Source organism: Conger conger, chromosome 14 (genome assembly GCF_963514075.1).
Source record: "Conger conger chromosome 14, fConCon1.1, whole genome shotgun sequence".
Taxonomy (NCBI): Eukaryota; Metazoa; Chordata; class Actinopteri; order Anguilliformes; family Congridae; genus Conger; species Conger conger.
In genome coordinates, this window is record NC_083773.1 from 15,822,254 (window position 1) to 15,846,311 (window position 24,058).

Genomic DNA, 24,058 nt, shown 5'->3' on the forward strand with positions numbered 1-24,058 from the left:
AGTTCACCTAACTAAGCAGACGGTCCTATCCAGAGCAACTTAAAGATGCAGTGTGTAAAATACCAGCGCAAGTTATCCATTAATGGATGGCTTTTTCGCCGCAGTAGGTGTGACCGAGGAAGAAACAAACAAACAGACGGAGGGGAATGGCCAATTGCCCCTTGGGAACAGTTCAGTGAAATGAGAGTCCATTCAGTTTGCATGATGAAAACCGACAAACAAGAGCACTGACTCACAAGTTATCTGCACACTCCACCACCACATTGCAATCACAGAATGGCTCACCAAGCCTAAATTCTTTCTTGGTTATGATCATGTGCCTGCTGTTGGGACAGCACAGACAGCACAGAAGTTAAATCTGTCCTCTCGTGAAACACCAGGACTTTGTGTGCCAATGGTCATATATTTTAAAATAAACTGAAAAAATGAGTTATACATAGGTAAAGTGAATGGCTAAAAGATTTTAGTAACAACGATGATAGGACTGAGGCGGTATCATACATGAATTAATAGTATACATAGCATGAATTAAACACTGGTGTGAGTAGAACTAGAAATTTGATGTGCTGTAGTTAGCCGTATGCAGACAAGGTGTTATGGAATTATGGGTAATTCATAATTATTGGTACTTTGCTGAATAATTTGTGGAAAGAGGAGAAGAAAGAAAAGCTTAAAGGAGACAAACCATGGAATTGTGTTCAAATTGACTTATTATTATTAAGAAAAAAAAAATATATATATATAATTTACAGAATGGATTTTAGTTAATGAGTCAGTTTGTTTCTAGTTTCTTTCTCTCTGTTTACGTAGTATCCCTAATCCTGGAAATGCAAAGTGACAAGTGGTTGGGCTGTTTTATGGTTCAGGACATCCTTCTGAACAAGTGGGGCAGTGTAACAGTCATCACACATATGAGGCGGGGAAGGAGGTGGGTGTTGCTGTTTTTGTCTCCTTCAGCTGTTCATCTGGAGCTTGACGAAACAGTTCCAGCTATATCCTGCTGTTATCTCATACCTAATAATACACCCTTACAACAGAGAGACAGATACGGAGAGAGGGAAAGAGCCCACTGGCTTATTTTCTGCCTTGGCAGAATGCCAACTCTCACACAGCCAGATATATAGTAGGCGGGACAGAGAGGAATTGAGGAGACATCCACTCTACCAGGAGCCTCAACAAGCCTGCTTACACCATGTCCCAGGTAGGACAATTTTCAGGAAGTCTCTGCGTTTTGGGTGGTATCCAGTTTGGAAAGAGCAATTGGAAGGTGCTAATGTGAAGATAAGTTTGAAAGGAATGCTCAAAGCCTCCATTAGTTTGGCTGTAATTCGACATGGAGACAAGCTCTTTGCCAGGGACACAGCACAATTCTGTAGTGGTGGTTACAAGCAGCCAGACTGAAAATGCTGTCATAAGAAAGAGAACGCCCGCTGTGGCAAAATGTCTGAACTTGACATGGGAAATTAACATGGTTCAGAAAAGAAGTTGCCTCGGGTGACACTTTTTCCCTCTGCTCTCCTTCCTTCAGCCTGGTGAGGTGAAGAAGAAGAAGAGGCCAGTGATGAAAGAGGAGGACCTGAAAGGGGCCAGGAGCAAACTGGGCCTGAAGGGCGAAGTGAAGAGCAAGACCTATGAAGTTATGGCTGAGTGCGGTGAGTTTACATTGCAGTAGATCAGAGGCTTTTCAAGCAAAGGGGTCAAGAGACAAGAAGCAAGGAGGAAGGGTTTTTCATACTGAGTACAAATTTCCATTCCTTCTATAGGCTGCTTGTGGTTTATAGGGTGGTGCTGGGGGTGTGGTAGTCTGATTTTAGGCCAGTGACCTCATTCCTAGCATAGAGAACACTTCGCTCAGAAATTACCCCTGGCAAACAAATAGGCAAAAGGTTGTATAACCTTTTTGAAACATTAGTGCTTGAGGAGACTTAAGACCACTGGTTTTACATTTCTATTAGTTTGTGCAAGGCTCAGAAGGCTTGCGAGAATCTGTAAATTTCACTTGCTGTCATTTTTTTCTTCTTTCGGTTTTTTATATTTTTAAGAATATTCATGTACCATACTGACCTGTCAGGCATAATTGTTACCTTGCTAAACGCAAAGACAGCAAAGAGTATGACACCTAATATTGAAGACAGGGGCGCAACATGCCCTCTTGTGCTTGATGAGAGGGTGTTTGCGTTCTTTATTCTCTTTTTTTATTTTTTATCTCTGCTTACTGTCAATTCCCTGTCACCACCAGAGCGCATGGGGAAGGTGGCACCCTCTGTGTTCAGCAATGTGCGGTCTGGGGGAGAGACAGCCCTCCAACAGCCTAGTGCCACACCATCGGGCAGCGTCTTTGGGAAGTAGCACCATGGAGCACAGATATCCTGATGGACAGAGAGAGAGAGAGAGAGAGATTGCAGAAGGATTAAAAGACGAACTCTCTGAAAATATATGTGCGATCTCCATACCGCAATTATTTTTATATAGAAGTTTAAGTACTGTGCATATGCTTTACAAAATAAAGTACATTAATTCTGTACATTACAGTATATGTATAATACCAGCAGTGATTTTTGTCAATTGTAAATGTATGGCAAATATTTGATTAAAATAACCTTTCTTATGTTTTTGAGTTTTATATTTTATCACAGAGTTAAACATTTGGCTTTGTTTATGAAATGGGACTGTTTTAGTCTTTTAGGGTTTATTTGCTTAAAAACCATAGTGGAAAAAAAAGGGTTATCTATCTCAATTATTTACAAAGCACATATTTCACCATGGGGCCAAAGGCTATATTTACTCAGAGTTCAACAGAAATAGTTTGACTCAAAAGAAAATATTCTTAAAAATGAATCGTCAATTTACAGTAACCCCAAATATTTCCTTTCTGAAACCAAAAACCATGCAATACTTGCCAAAAGTGAAACCAAGTATATCATTCACTAATTTACCTCACATTCAATCACATTACTATTTGCATACATTTTCAGAAAAATAAATAGAAAAGTAATAAAATTAATAGAAATTATGCATTTCATGTGTGTAGTAGCAGGTAAGGGTATGGCTTCCAGAATTTTAATCCAGAATGAACTCTGCAGAGAGTCTGGTAGTATCTCTAGTAGAAGAGTGCTGTCCTGTAGAAACACAAGTAGCTGAGTCTGCTGCAGGCAGAGAGTGGGGTGTGTGCTGAAAACATTATGTCATGCAGTACTGTATACTTGATTCACTATTAAAGACATGAGAGTAGCCCTTTGGAAGCTGTGACTTCAGTACTGATGAGATGACATCTTGTCCCTTGCTGACTGTACCTTGTCCCACACTGATATTTGTGTGATAGTGTGTGTGCGTGTGGGGGGGTTAAACTGTTATATGACCTTAATACATTTATTACATTGTGAGACAAATTTCATGCATGGAAACAAGCAGCCTGGACTTCTTCACAGTAGAATAAGGAAAATACGTATATACACTCAGTGACCAATTTGCTACGCATTTACTCTCACCGAGCAGTTTCAGGGATATTCAAACCACCCTGTCTGCTACCAACAATCATTCCACATTCAAAGTCATCTACACCATTGTATGTATTGCACTGCTGCCACACAATTGGCTGATTAGATAATCACATGAATAAGTAGGTGTAATGAAGTAAAAGTTTTCCTAATAAAGTGCTTGGTGAGTGTATTGGGCTTATTTTTTTACTTATTGGTCTTCTGCTGCTGTAGCCCATCCACTTCAAGATTTGACATGTTCTGTGTACATTAAGATGTTTTTTCTTTTCATGCAATTATCTCAGAGAGAGGGCTAGAGGTCACGTCTGCTGGTCATTGATCCTGTCTTCAGCTCATAGTCCTATTGATTCCTCCCACACACCCCACCCACTTGCCACATAAGGTTTAACGCAGAGTTCTGCTAGGGTTGGTCAGTGCTGTTCTCAAACTTCGTCATGTTGGGGCTGAGGACTGTGCTGCTCTACGCGTTTATCGCCACCATTGCCCATGGGGCACTCATCATCTCCCAGGACACCCTGTCTCAGGTGAATTTCTGTCCTTTGTCTTTCCTTTCATTCTATTTATGTACTGTAAATAGTCTTACCTTGGGGCTAATAGGGAGGTTGTATTGACTAAACTGCGTCCATAGTGTCATGTGTAACGTGATGTGTTTTTTATACACCATAAGCATGCCTGTTTGCAGGTTTCCAGTTGCACTGTTGGCTTGTTTTAATCTTGATCATGAAGTGGTTCCCATTCCTCTCTTTCATACAGCACCATTGCCTGCAATAATCTATAAGTTATTAAAGCATAATCGTTTAGGCATTTGTTGTACATTAGGAATTGTGCTGTACTGTAATATCACATTGCAACAGGTAACGTGGTGTCTCTGGCTATTTTCTTTAATTATATGAGCTATCTTTAATCTTCCTGCTGGGGCTCACATGTGACAGTATTTACAGTGGCTTCAGAAAGTATTCAGCCTGTTATGAGACGGATCACCTTTCAGCGCGACAATAACCTGAAGAATACAGCCAAGACAATGCTGGAGTGGCCTTGGGACAAGTCTCTGACTGTCCTTGAATGTCCCAGCCAAAGTCAAGACATAAACCCCAAAGAACTGTGGAGTCTGCAGAATCGGTGGAGAGACCTGAAGATGGCAGGTCACAGAAGCTTCCCATGCAATCTAACAGAGCTTGAGAGAAATCCAGGTGTGCAAAGCTTGGAGAGACTTACCCAAGAAGATGGAAAGTTGTAATTGCTGCCAAATGTTTCTACAAAACACTGAATTAATATATAATTTAAATATATATATTTTTATGAATTTCCGAAAAACAGATTTTCACTTTGTCAGTATGGGTAGTTGAGTATAGAATAATGGGCAAAAAAGGGAATTTTATCCAAATGAAATCTACACATAATAAAATGTGAAAATTGTGAAGGGGTCTGAATACTTTCTGAAGCCACTGTATCGAGCAGGGCCTTGGGACTGCAAATGCAAATCATTTGTAAATGAAACATTTTTAAACAGTGCTCCACCCTTTCTTCCAGGATGCTCAGGTTGAGACCAGGCAGCTAAAGGTACTCTCCTCTTTACCTCCCCTCCGCCCCGACTTCAACACCTTATTACTAATGCCTATGTGGCATAGTGTCTGGAAAATATATCTCATACAATCCAAACAACAAAGGCGCATAGGCACCGGGACAACCCAAATCTTACTGGTGCTGACTGTGATACGTTGTTTTCGTCATTAATGTTCATGTTTTGGGACTGCTTTGTATTCAAAAGCCGGAGAAAAACTCATGATAAACTTTTCAAATTCAAATGATCATTGCAATATAAAATTAATTAATTAATTAATTTAAAAAATGAATAAATAAAATAAAACAGTTGTCCCCATGTCATCATACAAGTCTTCAAAGTGATAGTCTTTAACATTAATAAAAAGAGTCCGTGCACTATACAATATGATTAACACAGAAATAGGATATGATAGTTACACGTTATATGATTCTACAAATTCAGGCTATTTCAAGTGACATGCTGTTATTTGAAACTTCGTCCCGCTATAACGACCATCACCTTTTCGATAAATTAATTACAGAAATGTATATTTGAGGTGGCATCAAGCAGGTTAAAAATACAAACACGCCAATTAATTTAAACTTGCCAAAAACTGTTGTTTGCGGTGTTTGACTAACTGCCAACCGCTAGGGTATAGAACACCAGTAAGTGGGGAAACCACCACGGCTTGCCACATCTATTAGTCTCCGGCCAGTTACATTACGCTGTTTAGTGATTGTGTTGAACTTGGAGTTATCTTAGTATGAGTAGTAATATGCTTTATTTCGTGACTAACGTAAACTCAGCATGTTCCTAACACCAAGTTAGCTCACCGAAGAACTAAATAAATTACTTCCAAATCAGCTTTGGTTTTTGTGTGTGTGCAAAGTATATTTTGTGTAAAACCATTTCGGCATACACTGTGACTAAGATAATCATTAAGCAACCATAATCCTGAATCACATTCCTCAGTAGAAAAACTACCATTGCACGGACGATAACTTTTGGTGGAAGCGACCGCTTCCCTGTGTTCTGCTCGGAACACGGTGAGTTTACGTAGTTAGATTTCCGAGTTTGTGTTTTTGAAACTTCTAACTTTCCCCGGGTGGTGCTATAGCGCCGGAAGCGCCGCCCATTCCAGCGCCATTGCAACAGATGTTTTTACCAATCGTATGTGTCTATGTCTTGATATAGTGTGCTAGTATTTGTTTTATTTTTTCTGTACATTTTTGTTCATTGTTTTTCAGCAGAAGCGAAGTCCTGACAGTGAAGAGGTAAGCACTATTACGTTTTTTTATATATATATTAGAAGTTCCCTCCAAAAGAATTGGAACAGCAAGGCCAATTCCTTTGTTTTTGCAATACACTGAATACATTTGGGGTGAGGATAAAAATATGAACGAGTCAAGAATTCAGGTATTCCCTGGTATTTTCACCTAGATCTATTAAATTACTTAGAACATAGCACCTTTGGTATCAGGCCACCCAATTTTTAGGTGAACAGAGAGTATTTAAGGAAATTAAAGTAAATCACATGTAATATTTGCAAGCATATCCCTTGCTTGCAATAACTGTATCAAGCTTGCGACCCATTGACATCACTAAACTGTTGCATTCTTTTTTTCCAGGCTTTTACTGCAGCCTCTTTCAGTTGTTCTGTGGGTTTTTTCCCCTTCAATCTTCTCTTCAGGAGGGGAAATGCATGCTCAATAGGGTTAAGGTCTTGTGATTGACTTGGCCAGTCTAAACCCTTCCACCTTTTCTGCCTAATGAAGTTCTTTGTTGTGATGGCAGTGTGTTTTGGGTCATTGTCTTGCTGCATGATGAAGTTCCTTCCAAATAGTTTGGACACATTTCTCTGTAAGTTGGCAGACAGAATGTTTTTGTAGACTTCTGAATTCATCCTATTGCTACCATCAGGAGTTACATCATCAATAAAGAATAGTGAGCCCACTCCAGAGGCAGCCATGCAAGCCCATGCCATGACACTTCCTCCACCGTGCTTCACAGATGAGCTTGTATGTTTTAGATCATGAGTAGATCCCTTCGTTATCCACACTTTGGCCTTTCCATCACATCCGCCTTCCAATTCTTACTACTGATGAGTGGTTTGCATCTTGTGGTAGAGCCTCTATATTGCTGCACTCTAAGTGTTCTTTGAACGGTTAATTGATACCTTCACCCCTACCCTGTTGAGATTGTTTGTGAAGTCACTGACTGATGTTTTGGGGTTTTTCTTCACAGCTCTCACAGTGTTTCTGTCGTGAACTGCTGTGGTTGTCCTTGGTCGACCAGAGCGATGTCTGTTGCTCAGTACGGCAGCGGTTTCTTTCATTTTCAGGACATTTCAAATTGTTGTACAAGCTGTCCTCAATGCTTGTGCTATGGATTTATTCAAATTGGCTTCTTTTTCTCCCCAAAACAGCTCTCTGGTCTTCATGTTGATTTATCTTTTTGAACACAAATGCAGTCTTCACAGGCAAAACTCAAGGCTAAAACCAAGAGTCGACATTCAGAACTATTTATTGCTTAAACAGTCAATATACCAGGACACATCTTGGCAACAAGAAAGACCTGTCAGTCACATGTTCCAATACTGTTTCTCACCGATACGAAAGGTGATATGTTCTAAGTTGTTAAACAAATCTTGGTAAAAATACCAGGAATAAACGCTGAAATTCCGATCAGTCATCTCATGTATATCTTTTGACCTCAAACTCAATTGTCTTCAGTGTGTAGCAAAAACAAAGGAATTTACATTGCTGTTCCAATACTTTTGGAGGGGACTGTATATGTAATTAACAATGAGGAACAGTGGCAAAGTTTGTTAAGTAGAGCCTTTTCAACAAAATGTATTGCATTGCATTGATATGATGCACTGCATCAAGAGGCTTGAAAGTGAAAGAGACAGCAAAATGACTCCATAATTAAAACAAAAATTACAATTGATTGTACTGTTGATTGATTCTCCCTCTTTGTAAGCAGGGCAAGGTGGTGGTACGCAGTGTGAAAGTGGTCTCTAAGGTGGCATCTCACTTTGCCCACACTGTCATGAGCTCCACTGCTATCAACAGAGCCAAGTCATCCAAAGAAGTATTCTTTAATGTGGAGCTTCCCAAGACTGCCTTCATCACAAACTTCAGCATGTCAGTGACTTTGTGTAAACCATAAACCATATGTACAGTATATGGCTTTATAATTCAAATAATTGAAGGGATCAAGCCGTATGTGAAATTAGACTCTGAAACATAGCAGGAAATCTCCATGGAACTCTCCCCTGCTGAAAATTCCAGCTAAGGGCAGTTGGATGGTGTTTTCTCTCTCACACTGTATGTGTGTTTCAGGGAGGTTGATGGAAAGCTGTATCTGGGTGAGGTGAAAGAGAAAACGAAGGCCAAGAAGGAATATCAGGCTGCAGTCTCTAGAGGACAAACTGCTGGATTGGTCAAGTAAGATAACACATAATCTGTTCAAATTCATTAAAAAATGGCAAGTATTTGCAAATGAATTACATTTGTAAAAAGATTTAGCCTACTTGCTTTCTGATAATGGCAGTGCACTGAAACATTAAATGACATACATTTTTGTGGCTTCCCATGCACGAGGAAATAAAAATAATATTAAAAATATAATTAAACATTTCCGTGTGGTAGTATTATCAAGAAACCAAGTAAATCAAAGTCTTCTTATGAATAAAATACGTCACCAATAACTAATACACTGTAGTGGTTAACCACCAAGTGGTTAACCACACAGGACATTTGGAAACACTATATATTTGTTAGTGATTGCCTGAAACGGTCTCACAAATTATATCATTTTTACCTGTACTGTACGTTGCATTAATGTATGAAACGAGTGGACAAATGAAGTTTATTATAATTATATTTTTAGCAGTGCACAGTATTTGCAGGGTTTGCATCACTTTGCAAAGTGCACTTGTTTTAATTGCTGGTTGTAAATGATTCCCTCATGGTTAAAGCCATAAAATGTCTTAAAATGTCTCTGTCTGTAAAAACATGTCTTCTAAATGCAACCCTTTTGACTACATTACATTACATTATTGGCATTTGGCAGACGCTCTTATCCAGAGCGACGTTTGTGGTTTATGACTACAGGCATAAACCTGGCATCTTCTGAAAGGTAACCCTTTGGGGTGAGAATTACTTTAAGTATTGCTAAAACAAAGTTACACAAGCTCAAACACAGTGGAAGTGGACTTTTTTTTTTCTCACTGAAATTATTTTCTGAGATGTTTTTGAGAGGATACAGATTATTGTGGCTGTATCTTGTGTGCTTAGAAAAAGAATGGAGCCACAATACAGGACAAACCCGCTTTCAAAATTGGTGACAATATCACCAAAAGTGAGCATTGTACATTGTTTTTTCTAAGCTACAGTATGTCTTGGCAGTTTTATGAAAAGGTGCCCGGAAAATCAGGTGCCCGAACTGAAGAATGCAAAGTTTCAGCAGGAATAGTCATGTTCGTAGTTGTTATGACAAGCAAAAGTCCATGCAAGGGTAAACATTCCATACAGGCAGAGGGACCAAACATACTCCAAGAATCAAAATTCAAGTCCAGAAGCAGGTAATCAAACACAGAACCGAAGGGTCATCTAAAAAACTTGGGGTACACAAAGGAGGTCAGAACACAGAACATGCAGGCAGAGAACCGCTGGAAAGACATTACAAAACACATTACAATCTGGCAAAGAAACTAGGCAAACAGATGGGTATAAATACACTGACAAATTAACTGAAATAACAAACAGGTGTGAGTGCAGGGAAATGGGTACTGAGACACCGGTGAAATGAATGAATGAATGAAAAGACTGCGGAAAGCGAACAAGGACAAGAGACACAAAAACAAAGCAGGAAACAGAAAATGCTAAGACTGGGGATTTTTATTTGAGCAAATCAAGAACACTCTCCAGGGTGTAGGCATACAGTAGATGTGTCAGACTGCCATAAAGAGAAGACTACATCAGCAGAACCACAGAGCATTCATGAAAACATGCAATCCACTGGTAATCCTCAAGAACAGAATAACCAGCTAATAGTTGGCTAAAAAGTATTTTTGAAAACTAGAGTCCTGGCACAAGGTCTTATGGATCGATGTAAGGGTGTAATTTATGGGAAAGGGGGGTTACAACCCTGCCAAAGTTTTAAAACGGGTCAAATAATGCCCACCCCCCACAGGGCGCTGCATTTCTTGGGGTCCATGCATTTCAACCTCCACAATATTCAAACAATCGTTATGTCCTTAGATGAGACAGATGAGACCAGTATTAAACACACTGCTACTGTAAAATAAACATGGAGGTTTTGAAAAAGGTGACTGGTTGTCAATCACCTCGCCTGAATCCAATTGAACATGCATATCACTTGCTGAAGACAAAACAAATTGAAACCGATGATGGCTAAAGTACAGGCGTGACAGTGCATCACCAGGGAAGATATCCAGTGTCTGGTGACACTGATGGGTCGCAAACTTCAGGCAGTCATCAACGGCAAAGGATATGTGTTTGGGGCAAATTGTGGTGAAAAATTGCTGCATGCATCTACCTCCCAGGTAGAATTTTATACATGCCATGTTTGTGTGTTTCAAGGGCATCTGGCAGAAAGATGGAGAAATTCTCTGTGTCGGTGAACATTGCAGCCAATAGTGAAGTCATCTTCACGCTGACCCATGAAGAGCTACTTCAGCGCAGTCATGGCAAATATGAGCTCATGACAAGAGTCAAACCCAAACAGCTGATCCAGAACTTTGAGGTTGGTGAGACCATGCAAAAGACATAGTCATATCTTTGACTTCAGCTGTGCAATATGCCATTGTCTATTTTGTTGTACCTTGACAGGAGTATGCAAGAACTATGTTTCTGTCTTTCATCAACAGATTATAGTAGACATTTATGAGCCTCAAGGAATTGCTTTTCTGGATGCCTCTGGTACTTTCATCAGCAATGACTTACTCCCTCTTGTGGACAAAACTGTCACTGACACTAAGGTAATTGTCTTACTGAAAAAGGAGAACAAATTCTGTAGAAATTGAAGGGGGTTAACAATAACCACAATAATAATTGATAGTCTAGCGTCCAATTCCAATGAAAATGTTGTCGGTGAAATGTCTCCTTGCTTCACCTCCAAACCTGCACGTATGGCTCTACCCCACTTAATGGCCCACAGCATTACATGAGTGTTTATCACAAAAGGTACATTGACACATGTGGTGTAATAGCCTACACATCACCACATGAAAGGGGATTGGCAAGATATTATCACGTCTGAAAAAATATGTTGAACCTGCACTACTGCATGGCTACAAAGAAAGGTTTCTACGCATCCTCTGGAGTTGGCATGCATATAAGAACATTTTCAGATCAGTTTTCATGTACAGTCAAGTCCATTTCGTGTCAAATCCATGAAACATATGCACTTTTTATAAATTAGTCACTTGGACTATTGGTCAATAGTCAGGTCAAAAGTTTTATTTTAATTTTTATTTTAACATTTATTTATTAATGAATGTTCAAATCTACTCTTTCCCTCACCCCCACTCCCCCAACCAAGGCCCATATCACCTTCTCACCAACACTGGATCAGCAGAGGGAATGCCCTGGCTGTGATGGGACCCTGATTAATGGGGACTTCATTGTCAAGTATGATGTGAATCGAGAGAAAGGCATTGGTGATATTCAGGTCAGTGACTTGTGCTTCATAACAGAGATTCTAAGTTATATAGAAAGTAGGCAGTGAAATATATTTTTATTTATTTTTATTTTTTAGATTGACCTGGCAATGAAATATATTTTTTGTTTTATTTAAAATTTGTTTTGCTAAATCTGTTGTCCTCACCATAGGTTGAATTAATTCCTATAGATGAGAAATTATGAGAAACAACTGAACACAAAGCATGGAGAATTGTAATACCCAAATATCTACATCTTCAGCAATATTAATTTTGAGCAGGCAAAATGCTATGAATATATTTTCCATTGGTATTGTGAGTGGGTTTGTTTTGACAGACAAATAGTAACTCTTGAATCCTTCTTTGTTCCTCTCCCAGATAGTAAATGGGTACTTTGTGCATTTTTTTGCCCCCACGGATTTGCCCCATATGCCAAAGAACATCGTTTTTGTGATAGACATCAGTATATCAATGATGGGGAACAAAATGCGACAGGTGAGTCAGTTTGCACTTGGAGAAGGTGACACTCCTTGATTTGTGTTATGGAAGTGTTTTATTGGGTTTCTTAGCATAGGTGATTATAATGAATTATAATGCATCATTACATGCACAGCACATAGCTATCAGTCATTACAGAAGCCAGGTTTGTTTAAAAAGGTTTTTAGGTTACTAAAACTTAATATTACATACCTAATATTGTATGGAAGGTTGCTCCAGAGCCGAGGGTTTTTTAAATTTTAATGTTAATATATTCATTCCTGCAAATCATAGTTTAATACAGCTCTGGTTTAAACACCCCTGGCAAATATGACAGCCATCAGTATTTTCCTATAATTTGTGATACATTTAGAGAACACATTTGGAGGGGGTTTTGACCATTCCTCCATGCAGAACTTTTCAGAATCATTGATACCCCTCTACAGATCAGACCACAGGTATTTGATGGGATTTGAGTCAGGAGACTGAGATGGCCATTGCAGAACATGGATGTTGTTTTCCCTTAACTATGGGGCATGTGTGTGGGGGGAGGTGGTGTTAATGCCATTGAAGCATACAAGATACTTTTGTACCACTATAAACATTTACAACCTTTCCCTCAGTCTTAGACTTGCATGTTAGGTGTTAACCAAATGCATGTCAGGTGTTAGAGGGTCCCTCAGTAATGATTCTGTCACTCCCTCAGACCCGTGAGGCCTTGCTGACTATCCTGGATGATCTCAGTGAAGAGGACTACTTTGGTATAGTCCTATTTGACACCATTACTGAAAGAATGAAACCATCCCTGATCAAGGCCACGAAAGAGAATGTTGAAGAGGCAAAGGAATATGTCAGGAAAATTGATGTCCGTCTTTGTGAGTGGGAATCAATCCTTTAGCAATATCATTTTTATAAGTATATACTGTGCTCTCCAATAATGTTTGGGACAAAAACATATTTTTGTCTTGATTTGGCTCTACTCTACAATTTTTTGTGATCAGCAATTGACATGTGGTTGAAGTGCAGATCCTTTGACATTTTGGTTTCACTATCAAAGTAATTATTAAACCTTTATTTGACTGGAAAGTCCCATTGAGATTAAAGCCTCTTTTACAAGTGAGACCTAGCCAAGACAGGACCAAAGCAGTATAAAACAGCATATGAAAACAGCAACAATAACAACAATAAAATAACCAAAATGATAATATACATAAACTAAAATAGTGTCAATCAAGAACAGGTAATAAACAACATATCCATTATCCATCTTGAAATCTGGTTACTTACAAATCATTGTCTTCAGCAACTTATTGAACCGCTTCACCAGCTTGTCGGTTTGAATAGACCTGACATCCAATAATTTGTATTGTTGTGTCAGTGTCCGTGTCTGAGAGAATCTCTTTTTGGATTCCCTCACGGGAGAAAAAATGAAACAGAGCCTCTGCAGTAGTCTTAGCAGATGTATAGCGGGGGGATATCGGATATCGGGTGGCATCGTCTACTAGGACTAACTCAAAGCGATATCCTTTTGTACTCTGCTCTTATGGTCCGATGTGGTCCGTGCTAATTCTTTCAAAGGTCACATCTATTAAGGTAATGGATATAAAGGTGCTTTTGGAATGGTTGCAGGATTTTCTTTTTGACACTCGGGGTACACTGTACCCCACTGAAGTCTCCCCGTATAACCGGGAAATAAAAAATAAAAGTAGATGCTGTAATTGAACATGTCTTTTGCTTTAGGCTGTGTGTCTCTTCTGCATGGCTTTCATTTGAGTAATTTGATGTGCCTCCTCCATCTTCCCTTAGATACCGACATCAATGATGCTGTGCTGGATGGAGTTAAAATGTTGCAAGAAGACAAGGCTAACAACAAGCTGCCTGAGAGGAGTATGTCCATGGTTATCTTGCTGACAGATGGGCAGCCTAGTTCCGGTATGTTCAAGTGTATTAACACTGATGTTCTCATATTTTTTTATAACAAGTCAGACAACACAACCAAAACACACATGAGAATACTGTTACTAGCCATCACTAAACATTGACAGCAATGACTCACATGAAAGAATAGTATATATACAAATATGGCATTATTGGGAATGGTTTTTAAGTGTTTGCTTGTGCCTGTGTGCAGGGGAGACGAGGCTTCCCAAAATCCATCAGAATGTGCGGGAAGCAATTAATGAGGACATGACTCTTTTCTGCCTTGGATTTGGCTATGATGTTGATTATGATTTTTTGAATGTGATGGCAATGCAGAACAATGGATTGGCCAGAAGGATCTACGAGGACTCTGATGCTGCCTTACAACTGCATGTGCTGACCCCTTATTAACCCCTACATTGTTATATGTATTTTATTATACAATACCCTTGCTGTAATACTGTTGTATACCTACTGGGCTCTAATTTAAAAGTACTACTATGTAGTTAATTATACTGCAAGAACTTTGTGTTATTTTTTATTCTTTAACTGTTTTAGAGTTAAATGGACACAGAATTTTACTGTGTTCAGGACTATACTGTATATGTTTTGTCTGTGCACAAATGTGTGTGCAGGATTGTGAGCTCCTAGATGCATTGTTCTCACACAGTTATCTGTTTTAGGGTTTCTACTCTGAGGTAGCCAGCACTTTGCTCTCCGAGGTAAACATGCATTATCCAAAGAATGCTGTTGACTTGCTGACCAAACATCACTTCAAGCAGCTCTTCAATGGATCTGAGATTGTTGTAGCTGGCCGTCTGGCTGACATTGAACTGAAGAACTTCCTGGTGGAGGTGTCAGCACTGGGGGTGAGATACATTATCACTGTTTTATGTGTTTTCACATATATGGGAATGGTTCATGCCCACCTATGTTACTGAATGACATGAAAAAAAGAATAAAGTAAAAACAATGCAAGACAGGCCTGACACATGCACAGATGGTCACCAACATCCACCGTTGAGAAGGACAAGAGCATGGAGAACACATGCTTGTGTGAATTCCCAAATCTCAGTATTTTACAGAAGCCAAGAAATGAAACAGGTCATTCCACCTATGGAGGAAAATAAAATATATGTTTAGTTAATTTTCTTATTGTTCTACAGTGCCTTCCACCACTATACATTATCTTACATCATATTCAACACCACCCTAAAATAAATTCCCCTTCTACACCACTATATTTACTACCTCGTGATAATGCACAATGCCCAGACGTTACAATGATTTTACCCACTACTCTGTCTCCCCAGTTGGAAGAAGATATCTCTTACAAGGGTCAAGCCAACACCCTGGACTGGAGTGTGGTGTTCCCTGATGACAAGTACATCTTTGGAGATTTCACAGAGCGTCTTTGGGCATACCTCACAATCCAACAGTTGCTGAGCAAGAAGTCAGTATGAATCTCTATAGTAACAGTACACGTTACTTATGCCCTAAGGCAGGAGTGCCACCCGGATCCCCAGAATTGTACACATCCACTGTATCACATTTGAATTCATATTTCAATTCTGTGACTTTCCACCCTTTCCACCCTCTAAACTCACAGATTAGAAATGTCTCTGTCATATGGAGGGATTCTTCATTCTGCCCTCTCTGGATGTGTGTCTCCACAGGGACAGTGGCCCAGAACACGAGAGGGCGAATGCCACCGCCCGGGCTCTGGAAATGTCCCTGAAGTACAATTTTGTCACTCCGCTCACCTCCATGGTGGCCACAAAACCCCAGAGTGACGAGGCCCCATCGGACATGCTCATCGCTGACAAACTGACTGAGGGTAGGATTTGGTGGTGGGAGGGCAGGCGGAACAGCGACAGTAGTATGCAATGCTCACAGACTGTTGAGCTACAGTGTAATCTGCTTTCATAAGCAAAATCACTGAGAGGCATTAGAAATTCATAGGGTCACAATTACAATTACCAATTCAGGCTGCTGTTGGTTAACTGTTCATGATCTTCATATCTAAACAGTCTAATCTCTGACTGGTGATCCCAAGCATTGATAAAAGCATGTTTTTTTGACATTTTGTTTTTGATGTTGGTTTATAGGTGAGCGATCACATTCAGTTCTCGGTGAGTATTGGTCAGCTACAAAACACCCCCTATTTATCTACCTGACTTTTTATGATTCTTTCACTTTTGTCCATTGCTCTTTCAAACCAGATTAGGGAAACATTAGGGAGTTTTCTGAAATCACAGTCAAATTCAGACAAATGTTAGCAGTTGGGCTTGGCAATTGGTGAATATACTGTGTATTCCATGATTAGATAAATAGTCGTAGAGAAAGTCTACATTTATGTAAATTTCTGTTGTCAGTTGCCAAATATTCAGGATTAGCATGTTGGACACATGAAGTTGGACATACTATGGGATACATGCTGTGACACTTATCCCCACCTGTCCCACAAGGTGATAATGACAAAAATGCATTTCTGATTTCAGACCCGCCCAGGTACACAGGCTCATCATATCATTACGACCCTGTTACAAGCGGTACGTCCACAATTGGGATTTCCTTTACTTCATTTCAAAATTAATTTAAGATTACACATGCGACATTATCAGATATTTTGCTATTGTGTATTTGGAGAAATACAGTAGAATGAATTTGCACAGTTATGTAATCTGACCAATTTATCCATCCATGGCAAAACACAAATACCATACAAGAAGTGAGCTTTCAAGACAGCTTGCTTGAAGAGAGCAAGCTTGTCTACATTAGAATTATCTGTTTTGGAGCTGCAACACTTGAACTTTTCTGATATTAATTACCAGTGGACGGTGACCCCCACTTCATCATCAATGTGCCAGAACAGAATGACTCTCTGTGTTTCAACATTGACGATGCGCCTGGAACCATCTTCAGTCTGGTTAGAGACCCATTGCCAGGTGAGATCAGGGGTACAACCAGTAGTATATGAAGTGAGTATGTGTGGAGATGCAATTTGCGTCATTCCTGTACAGAATGCATGTGGTGTGGACAGTGGGATGATTTTGCAGAATGTAGGCAAAATCACTTCAAGAAATTCCATTCCATCTGACTTCCTTTTGACTTTGTGTACTCACAATGATTGTAATTCTGAATAACTTGGCTTATTCAGTAAAACTGTAAACTTGCTATGGTGAGTTTAGTTAAACATCGGTTGCGCTGACATTTTGATGGTGGGTTGAACATACACATCGCTGCGGGATTGAATAGAATTGAGAGATGTCCTGCACAGTTCTCTGCAGTCCTGATGTGTGCCCTGTGACCCCTGAACCCCCTGCAGGAATTGTGGTCAATGCGCAGACTATTGGGGACAAGAAGGTAGACCCTGGGAGCAAAATTAATACTTACTTTGGCCGGTTTGGGATCCTTCACAAGAAGCTTGGGTTCCAGCTGGAGGTGACCACCCAGAGTATCACAGTCTTACAGAGCGGGACACAGACTTCACTCTCCTGGTCCACAACTGAATCCCTCAAGTGGCCCAGGTGAGCAATGAGTAAAAGTTCTTCACCAGTCTTCCCAGGCAAGCACAGACTTTGGTCCAACACCATGTCCTTCAATTGGCTCTGGTGGACAGTTATTTGAGCCTTCCCTTAGACCCCAAAGATGAGTGCAATAATGTGGGTGCCAAAAGATTAAGGTCTAACAAAGGATTTGTTTGTGTGGAGTATGTAAGTTTACATTTACATTTACATTTTTGTAATTTGGTAGACGCTTTTAATCCAAAGCAATTTACAAGTGCATAGGTTCTACCACAAGTCAAAGCATCACATCCAGAACTAGGAAAATACACATGGAATGCTGTTCTAAACATATAGTAAGTCATAAGTGTAATTTTTTTTTTGTTGGGGGGGGGGGGGGGGTCGGGGTTAGACAAGGATAGGGATATTAGAAAGGAGGGGCGGGGGAAATCAGGAGGGAGGACGAAGGTAGAGTTTGAAAAGGTGGGTTTTGAGTCTGCGTCGAAATAGGGGGAGGGATTCTGCTGTCCTGACAGTGGTAGGCAAGTCATTCCACCACTGAGGAACCAGAACGGAAAACAGGCGTGAATGTGCAGCTCGACTGCCAGGTGCACGTAGAGAGGGAACCATAAGGCGACCAGAGCTGGCAGACCGGAGTGGTCTAGCTGGGGAGTAGGGAGTGATCAAGGATTGTATGTAAGGTGGGGCAGTCCCCTTAGCAGCCTGAAATGCCAACACTAGGGCCTTGAAACGGATGCGTGCGGCAATAGGAAGCCAGTGGAGGCCAATGAGAAGCGGAGTGACATGAGTCGACCTGGGCTGACTGGTGATCAGGCGGGCTGCAGCATTCTGGACCAGCTGGAGGGGCTTGATGGCACATGCTGGGAGACCGGCTAGGAGGGAGTTGCAGTAATCCAGGCGGGAAATGACGAGCGCCTGGACTAGGAGCTGGGTGGCTTTCTCCGTCAGGAGATGACGGATACGGCGTTTATTATACAGAAAGAACCTGCAGGTTCTGGCAGTGGAGGATACTTGTGGAGCCAGGGTGAGGCAGATCAAGAGTCACCCCAAGATTCTTGCCGTACGGGAGGAGGAAACTACAAAGTCCTCAACAGTCAGTGAGAGGTCGATTGACGGAGAGGACTTAGCAGGGATGTAGAGAAGCTCAGTTTTGGCAAGGTTGAGCTTCAGGTGGTGACTTGGGTGTCGGGGGGGAAGGAAATAAAGAGTTGGGTGTCATCAGCGTGAGAATGATAAGAAAAGCCATGGGAAGAGATAACAGAACCAAGAGACATGGTGTATAGCGAGAAGAGGAGAGGCCCAAGAACTGAGCCCTGCGGGACTCCAGTTTGTAGGGGGTGAGGGTCAGAGACTGAGCAAAACTGAGATACAGGCAAGGACGCTTCTAAAATAGAAACTGGAAAACTGATGGGCTCAACCCAGTCATAGGAAGATGTTGTCTGACCCATGCCAAACCAGTCATCAGTCCACCCCAAAAACCATTTGTCATTTATGCATTTTCGAGCAGTTCATTTAATTTTGAAAGGACAACATATAAAACACTAAACAAATGCCATACTGGCCACTTCTAACGACAGTAAAAACAAAAAGAAGGACGTATGAAAAATGGAGATGAGTCCACAAAATGATCAGTTCTGCACAATATTGATATTTAAACAGCATCCAGCATCCACAAAAAATGTTTAATAATGTGACATGGTATGTAAGTCGCTTTGGATTAAAAGCGCCTGCCAAATGACTAAAATGTAAATGTAAAAAATGTTAAATTTGACTATTTCTGTGTCAATGACAATTAAACACAATTACAGATCATTCAGGTTCTGTTCCTATCAAATCCATGTCAGTCCTCCAGGTAGTCATACCTTCTATGCCTACTATCCTCTTGAAAGGGAAGTCTCTGTATGTTACACCATCATGTGAATCACATGAACTACAATGCTCTGTCTTGCAGCATTGACCTGCAGGTGACAAAGGACCGAAGTCTGACTGTCGCCCTGAAGGACTCGGTGAAGTTCATCATTATCTTGCACAAGGTGTGGGAGAAGCATCCGTACCATAGGGATTACCTGGGTTTCTACACCCTGGACAGCCACCTCCTCTCCCCCGCTGTTCATGGCCTACTGGGTAAGACCAGGGGCTGGGCTAGCTTGGGGAGTCATTGAATCCTGCCGGTACATCTGTAGCTCATTGTGAACTGATTTTCAATGTTATTTTAGTTGAATAACACATGATAAGTCTGTGTGTAATAATAAGTCTCTGAACCTTTTTCTCCCACATACAGGCCAGTTTTACAATGGTGTGCATTTTGAGATTGGTGAGCTTCATCATGGAGATTCCCCAGACAAACCAGATGCCACAATGACAGTGAAGGGATCCCGACTCTCTGTTACCAGGTAACAAAAAATTACACAAACATCCCTGATTCAGGTGCGTGCACACACACACACATACGCACACATACACACACACACACAACCAGACTGCAATACTACATTTTGGAATCTCTGTTATTCACGTGCATTGTGTGGCTCTGTGGTACAGGGGCTGGCAGCGGGACTTCCGTTGGGATGTGAAGAACGGGGAACGTGTGCCATGCTGGTTCATTCACAACAACGGCACAGGACTTATAGAAGGCACAGCCAGTGACTACATTGTTTCTGGAATATTCAAAACCAGCTAAGCTGCGCCAAATAATTTCATTCTGATATGACATGAACGCTGCATTTGGCTTTGTTGCTATGGGTGACCTCTATTTACATTACATTCTCTGCTGTATTTGAAGACTTTGCGAACACACGCCTTTGATGTATGATTCGTAAGCTGTGAAAAAAAAAGCTGTGTCTACACGTGTATGATAAATCTGGTGGAATTTGCTAGTTTGTTTCCGATCACACATAGATTTGCATAAGGATTTCCTAAATTCTTAAAATGTGTTTTGCCATAGACAAATTTTTACTCAGTTAATCAAAGTCTGAAAAGCTAACATTGGGTCTGTAATTTGGTGAAAGGGACAAAAGATTAAAGTGTATTCGGCCAGCATACTATCATCTACAGTATGCAAATGTTTACTATCTATTTCGTTGTCTTCCTCTGCACCTTATCATGTCATTAATCGGCAGATATCAGGTTCAATGGAAACAACCTCAAACAAATGTTATGATGAACTCTCTTTGTCTGACTTGTATGCAATCACAAAAATAAAGGGGAGCATGTCACAGTGTTGTACTTTGTGTTGCTAGCCACTAGGTGTCACTAAATTGATTTTGTCTCACTGCTTAATTGTCTTGTTGCACGCATCTGTTGTTAAGTCTTGTGATTAGTGTTGCCCATTGTCTCCTGTATATAGCCCGGTCCTTTTCATTTGGTCTTTGTTGATTCTTCACTTTAACCCTCTGTGAGTAACCCTGTCTGATTCCCTGTCTACATGTACTGTGATTGGATATTCTGTTTTTGACCCTGGATTGTTTGTACACTTCGAGACTTGGATTGCCCTTTGTGGTTTGGCTACCTTTTGGAGTATTTTTAGTTTACCCTTTTTGGAAGTTCATCTCCCGATCCTCCGGCCCCACCACAACCTGCACCTCTACACCCTGGCGCGGAGCCACGTCTACCTGCACCCCAAAGATACAACGGTAACTCTGGTGGTTGTCGTGGGTTCATAACGCAATGCCAACTGACCTTCGAGCTGCAGCCCACCACGTTCCCTTCCGCTAGGTCCAAAATAGCTTATGTGATCACCCTATTGACGGACAAGGCATTAGCCTGGGCCACGGCAATCTGGCAGAAAAAGGGTCCTGAATGCTCTAACTTCTCTTTGTTTACCAATCAGATGCTGCGGGTTTTTGACCAGTCTGCTGCTGGAAAAGAGGCAGCTAAGCGACTCTTGCTTCTCCGCCAAGGGGAAGACCGAGCATCTGATTACGCCATTTCTTTCCAAACTTTGGCCGCAGAAAGTGGCTGGAATGAGACGGCCCTGGTTTCCACCTTTTTAAATGGCCTGTCGGACTCACTGAAAGACTGTTTAGCCAAAACCGAGTGCCCTAACGATCTTGAGTCTCATCTCTCAATCTATATGTCTAGATAATCGTCTTCAGGAGCGTCGAAGGGACCAGACCTGTGTCCAGCCGCCAACCAGCGTCCAGAGCCGGTCCACACCTCCCGTACTCACCTGGGACTCTCCTGCTTCCCCTGAGGCCACCGAACCCATGCAGATTGGACGAACACGGCTCTCGCAGGCGGAGAGGGATCGGAGACGGAGGGAGGGGCTGTGCATGTATTGTCGTAAATCGGGCCATGTCAGACGTTCTTGCCCCGAACTCCAGGGAAAAGGTCACCCCCATTCAGCCGAGGGAGGGTTGTGACGGGGGTCACTTGTTCTCCCGAACTTCCCGGAACCGGAGTCTACCTCTCAGTAACCTTGGCCTGGGGAGAGCGAAGACACTCCTGTCAGGCTTTAGTGGACTCTGGTGCTGCTGGGAATTTCATTGACACCACCCTGGCTCAAAGACTGAAGATTCCCCAAGCCGCCTTACAAACTCCGCTCTCTGTGTCGGCATTAGATGGCCAACCTCTCGGCAATGGGAAGGTTACGTCAACCACCACTCCACTCCGCCTTATTGTTGGGAACCATAACGAAACCATTACCTTACACTTGATTGACTCACCAGAATTTCCTGTGGTCCTGGGTTTTCCATGGTTGAATCGTCACAACCCACACATCGACTGGTCGATGGGGTCCATCTTAGAGTGGGGTCCCACTTGCCATGCCACCTGCCTTTTTTCAAGACCAGTTCCTGTGTCCAAGTCTCCAGATCCCTCCGAGCAAAGTCACATTCCCAGTAAGTATCTCGACCTTAAGGAGGTGTTTAGCAAACAAAGGGCCTGCACACTTCCACCCCATAGATCGTACGATTGCTCAATAGAACTCTTGCCAGGATCCAGTCCCCCACGCGGTCGGATCTTCTCTCTCCTTACCTGAAAGGAAAACCATGGACGATTACAACAAGGAGGCCCTCTCCACCGGATTTATATGCCCCTCCACATCTCCTGCTGGTGCAAAGTTTTTCTTTGTGGGGAAGAAAGATGGTGGATTGCGCCCATGCATTGACTACAGGGCTCTGAACCGCTATCCGCTTCCCTTGATATCCACTGCTTTCGATCTGTTACAAGGGGCCACCATATTTACTAAGTTGGACCTTCGCAACGCTTATCACCTCATCCACATCCGCCAAGGTGATGAGTGGAAGACACCATTTAATACCCCTTCAGGACATTATGAATATTTAGTAATGCCGTTTGGACTCACCAATGCCCCAGCTGTTTTTCAGGCCCTGATAAACGATGTGCTGCGTGACATGATAAATCGTTTTGTATTTGTTTATCTAGATGACATTTTGATTTTTTCCAGGTCACATCACAAGCACTTCCAGCATGTGCGCCAGGTTCTCCAGAGACTCCTTAAGAATCACCTGTTCGTTAAGCCTGAAAAGTGTGAGGTCCATGTCAACACTGTGTCATTTCTTGGTTTTATTCTCAAACAGGGTCAGGTGCAGATGGACCCTAAGAAAACCAAGGCTGTGTGAGACTGGTCCAGTCCCAGGAATGTGAAGGAGGTCAAACAATTCCTTGGGTTTGCTAATTTTTACAGATGTTTCATAAGAGGTTTTAGTTCTGTGGCTGCCCCTATTTCTGCTCTGACTAAAAAGGACAGGTACCCGTTTGCATGGACTCCTGAGGCAGACCAGGCTTCCCGAAGCCTCAAGGAGCGCTTCTCATCAGCGCCTATATTGACTCTGCCTAATCCCTCTCTGCCGTTTGTTGTAGAGGTGGATGCCTCCAGTGTGGGTGTGAGTGCGGTTCTGTCACAACGCTCAACTGATGGCAAAGTACACCCGTGTGCCTTCCTCTCACACCGCCTCACCCCCACTGAGACGAGGTATGATGTGGGGGACCGAGAGCTGCTGGCAGTGAAGATGGCGCTGGAAGAGTGGCGCCACTGGCTGGAGGGGGCCCAACATCCTTTCCTGGTCTGGACGGACCACCGGAACCTGGAGTACCTTCAGCAGGCCAAACGCCTGAACCCTCGGCAGGCTCGGTGGGCATTATTCTTCAGCCGATTTGACTTCACGTTGTCCTATCGACCGGGTTCCAAGAACGGGAAACACGATGCCCTCTCCAGGCAGTTTGGGTCCGAAAACAGAGCAGAGGACATAGGACCGGTCATTTCCCCTACTAGGATCATCGCACCCATCCGATGGGGAATAGAGACGGTAGTCCAACAGGCTCTTCAGCAGGAACCTGCTCCTGGCCTTGCCCCAGCTGGGAAACTGTTCGTTCCCAGAAGGGCCAGGTCTGAAGTCCTCCAGTGGGGCCACTCCTCACACCTCACTGCTCACCCGGGTGCCCA

General features: G+C 42.0%; 2 protein-coding genes across 2 annotated transcripts; both read left to right on the forward strand.

The window, feature by feature from the left end:
- Positions 1–1,137: 1,137 nt before the first annotated feature.
- Positions 1,138–2,612, forward strand: LOC133109684 (musculoskeletal embryonic nuclear protein 1-like). The gene is made up of 3 exons (XM_061219161.1): positions 1,138–1,201; positions 1,529–1,652; positions 2,240–2,612. Exons 1-3 carry the CDS (start codon positions 1,193–1,195, stop codon positions 2,347–2,349), a joined length of 243 nt encoding a protein of 80 aa, XP_061075145.1. The 5' UTR covers positions 1,138–1,192; the 3' UTR covers positions 2,350–2,612.
- Positions 2,613–3,931: 1,319 nt separating this feature from the next.
- LOC133110171 (inter-alpha-trypsin inhibitor heavy chain H3-like) lies at positions 3,932–20,334 on the forward strand. The gene is made up of 21 exons (XM_061220076.1): positions 3,932–4,021; positions 6,288–6,314; positions 8,026–8,186; positions 8,385–8,489; positions 10,650–10,812; positions 10,937–11,047; positions 11,611–11,739; positions 12,107–12,223; positions 12,912–13,080; positions 14,012–14,137; positions 14,337–14,518; positions 14,809–14,994; positions 15,439–15,578; positions 15,802–15,962; positions 16,234–16,257; positions 16,627–16,677; positions 16,960–17,073; positions 17,454–17,655; positions 19,604–19,776; positions 19,934–20,045; positions 20,194–20,334. The coding sequence occupies exons 1-21, from the start codon at positions 3,932–3,934 to the stop codon at positions 20,330–20,332; spliced, it is 2,682 nt and encodes an 893-aa protein (XP_061076060.1). The 3' UTR covers positions 20,333–20,334.
- Positions 20,335–24,058: the final 3,724 nt, after the last annotated feature.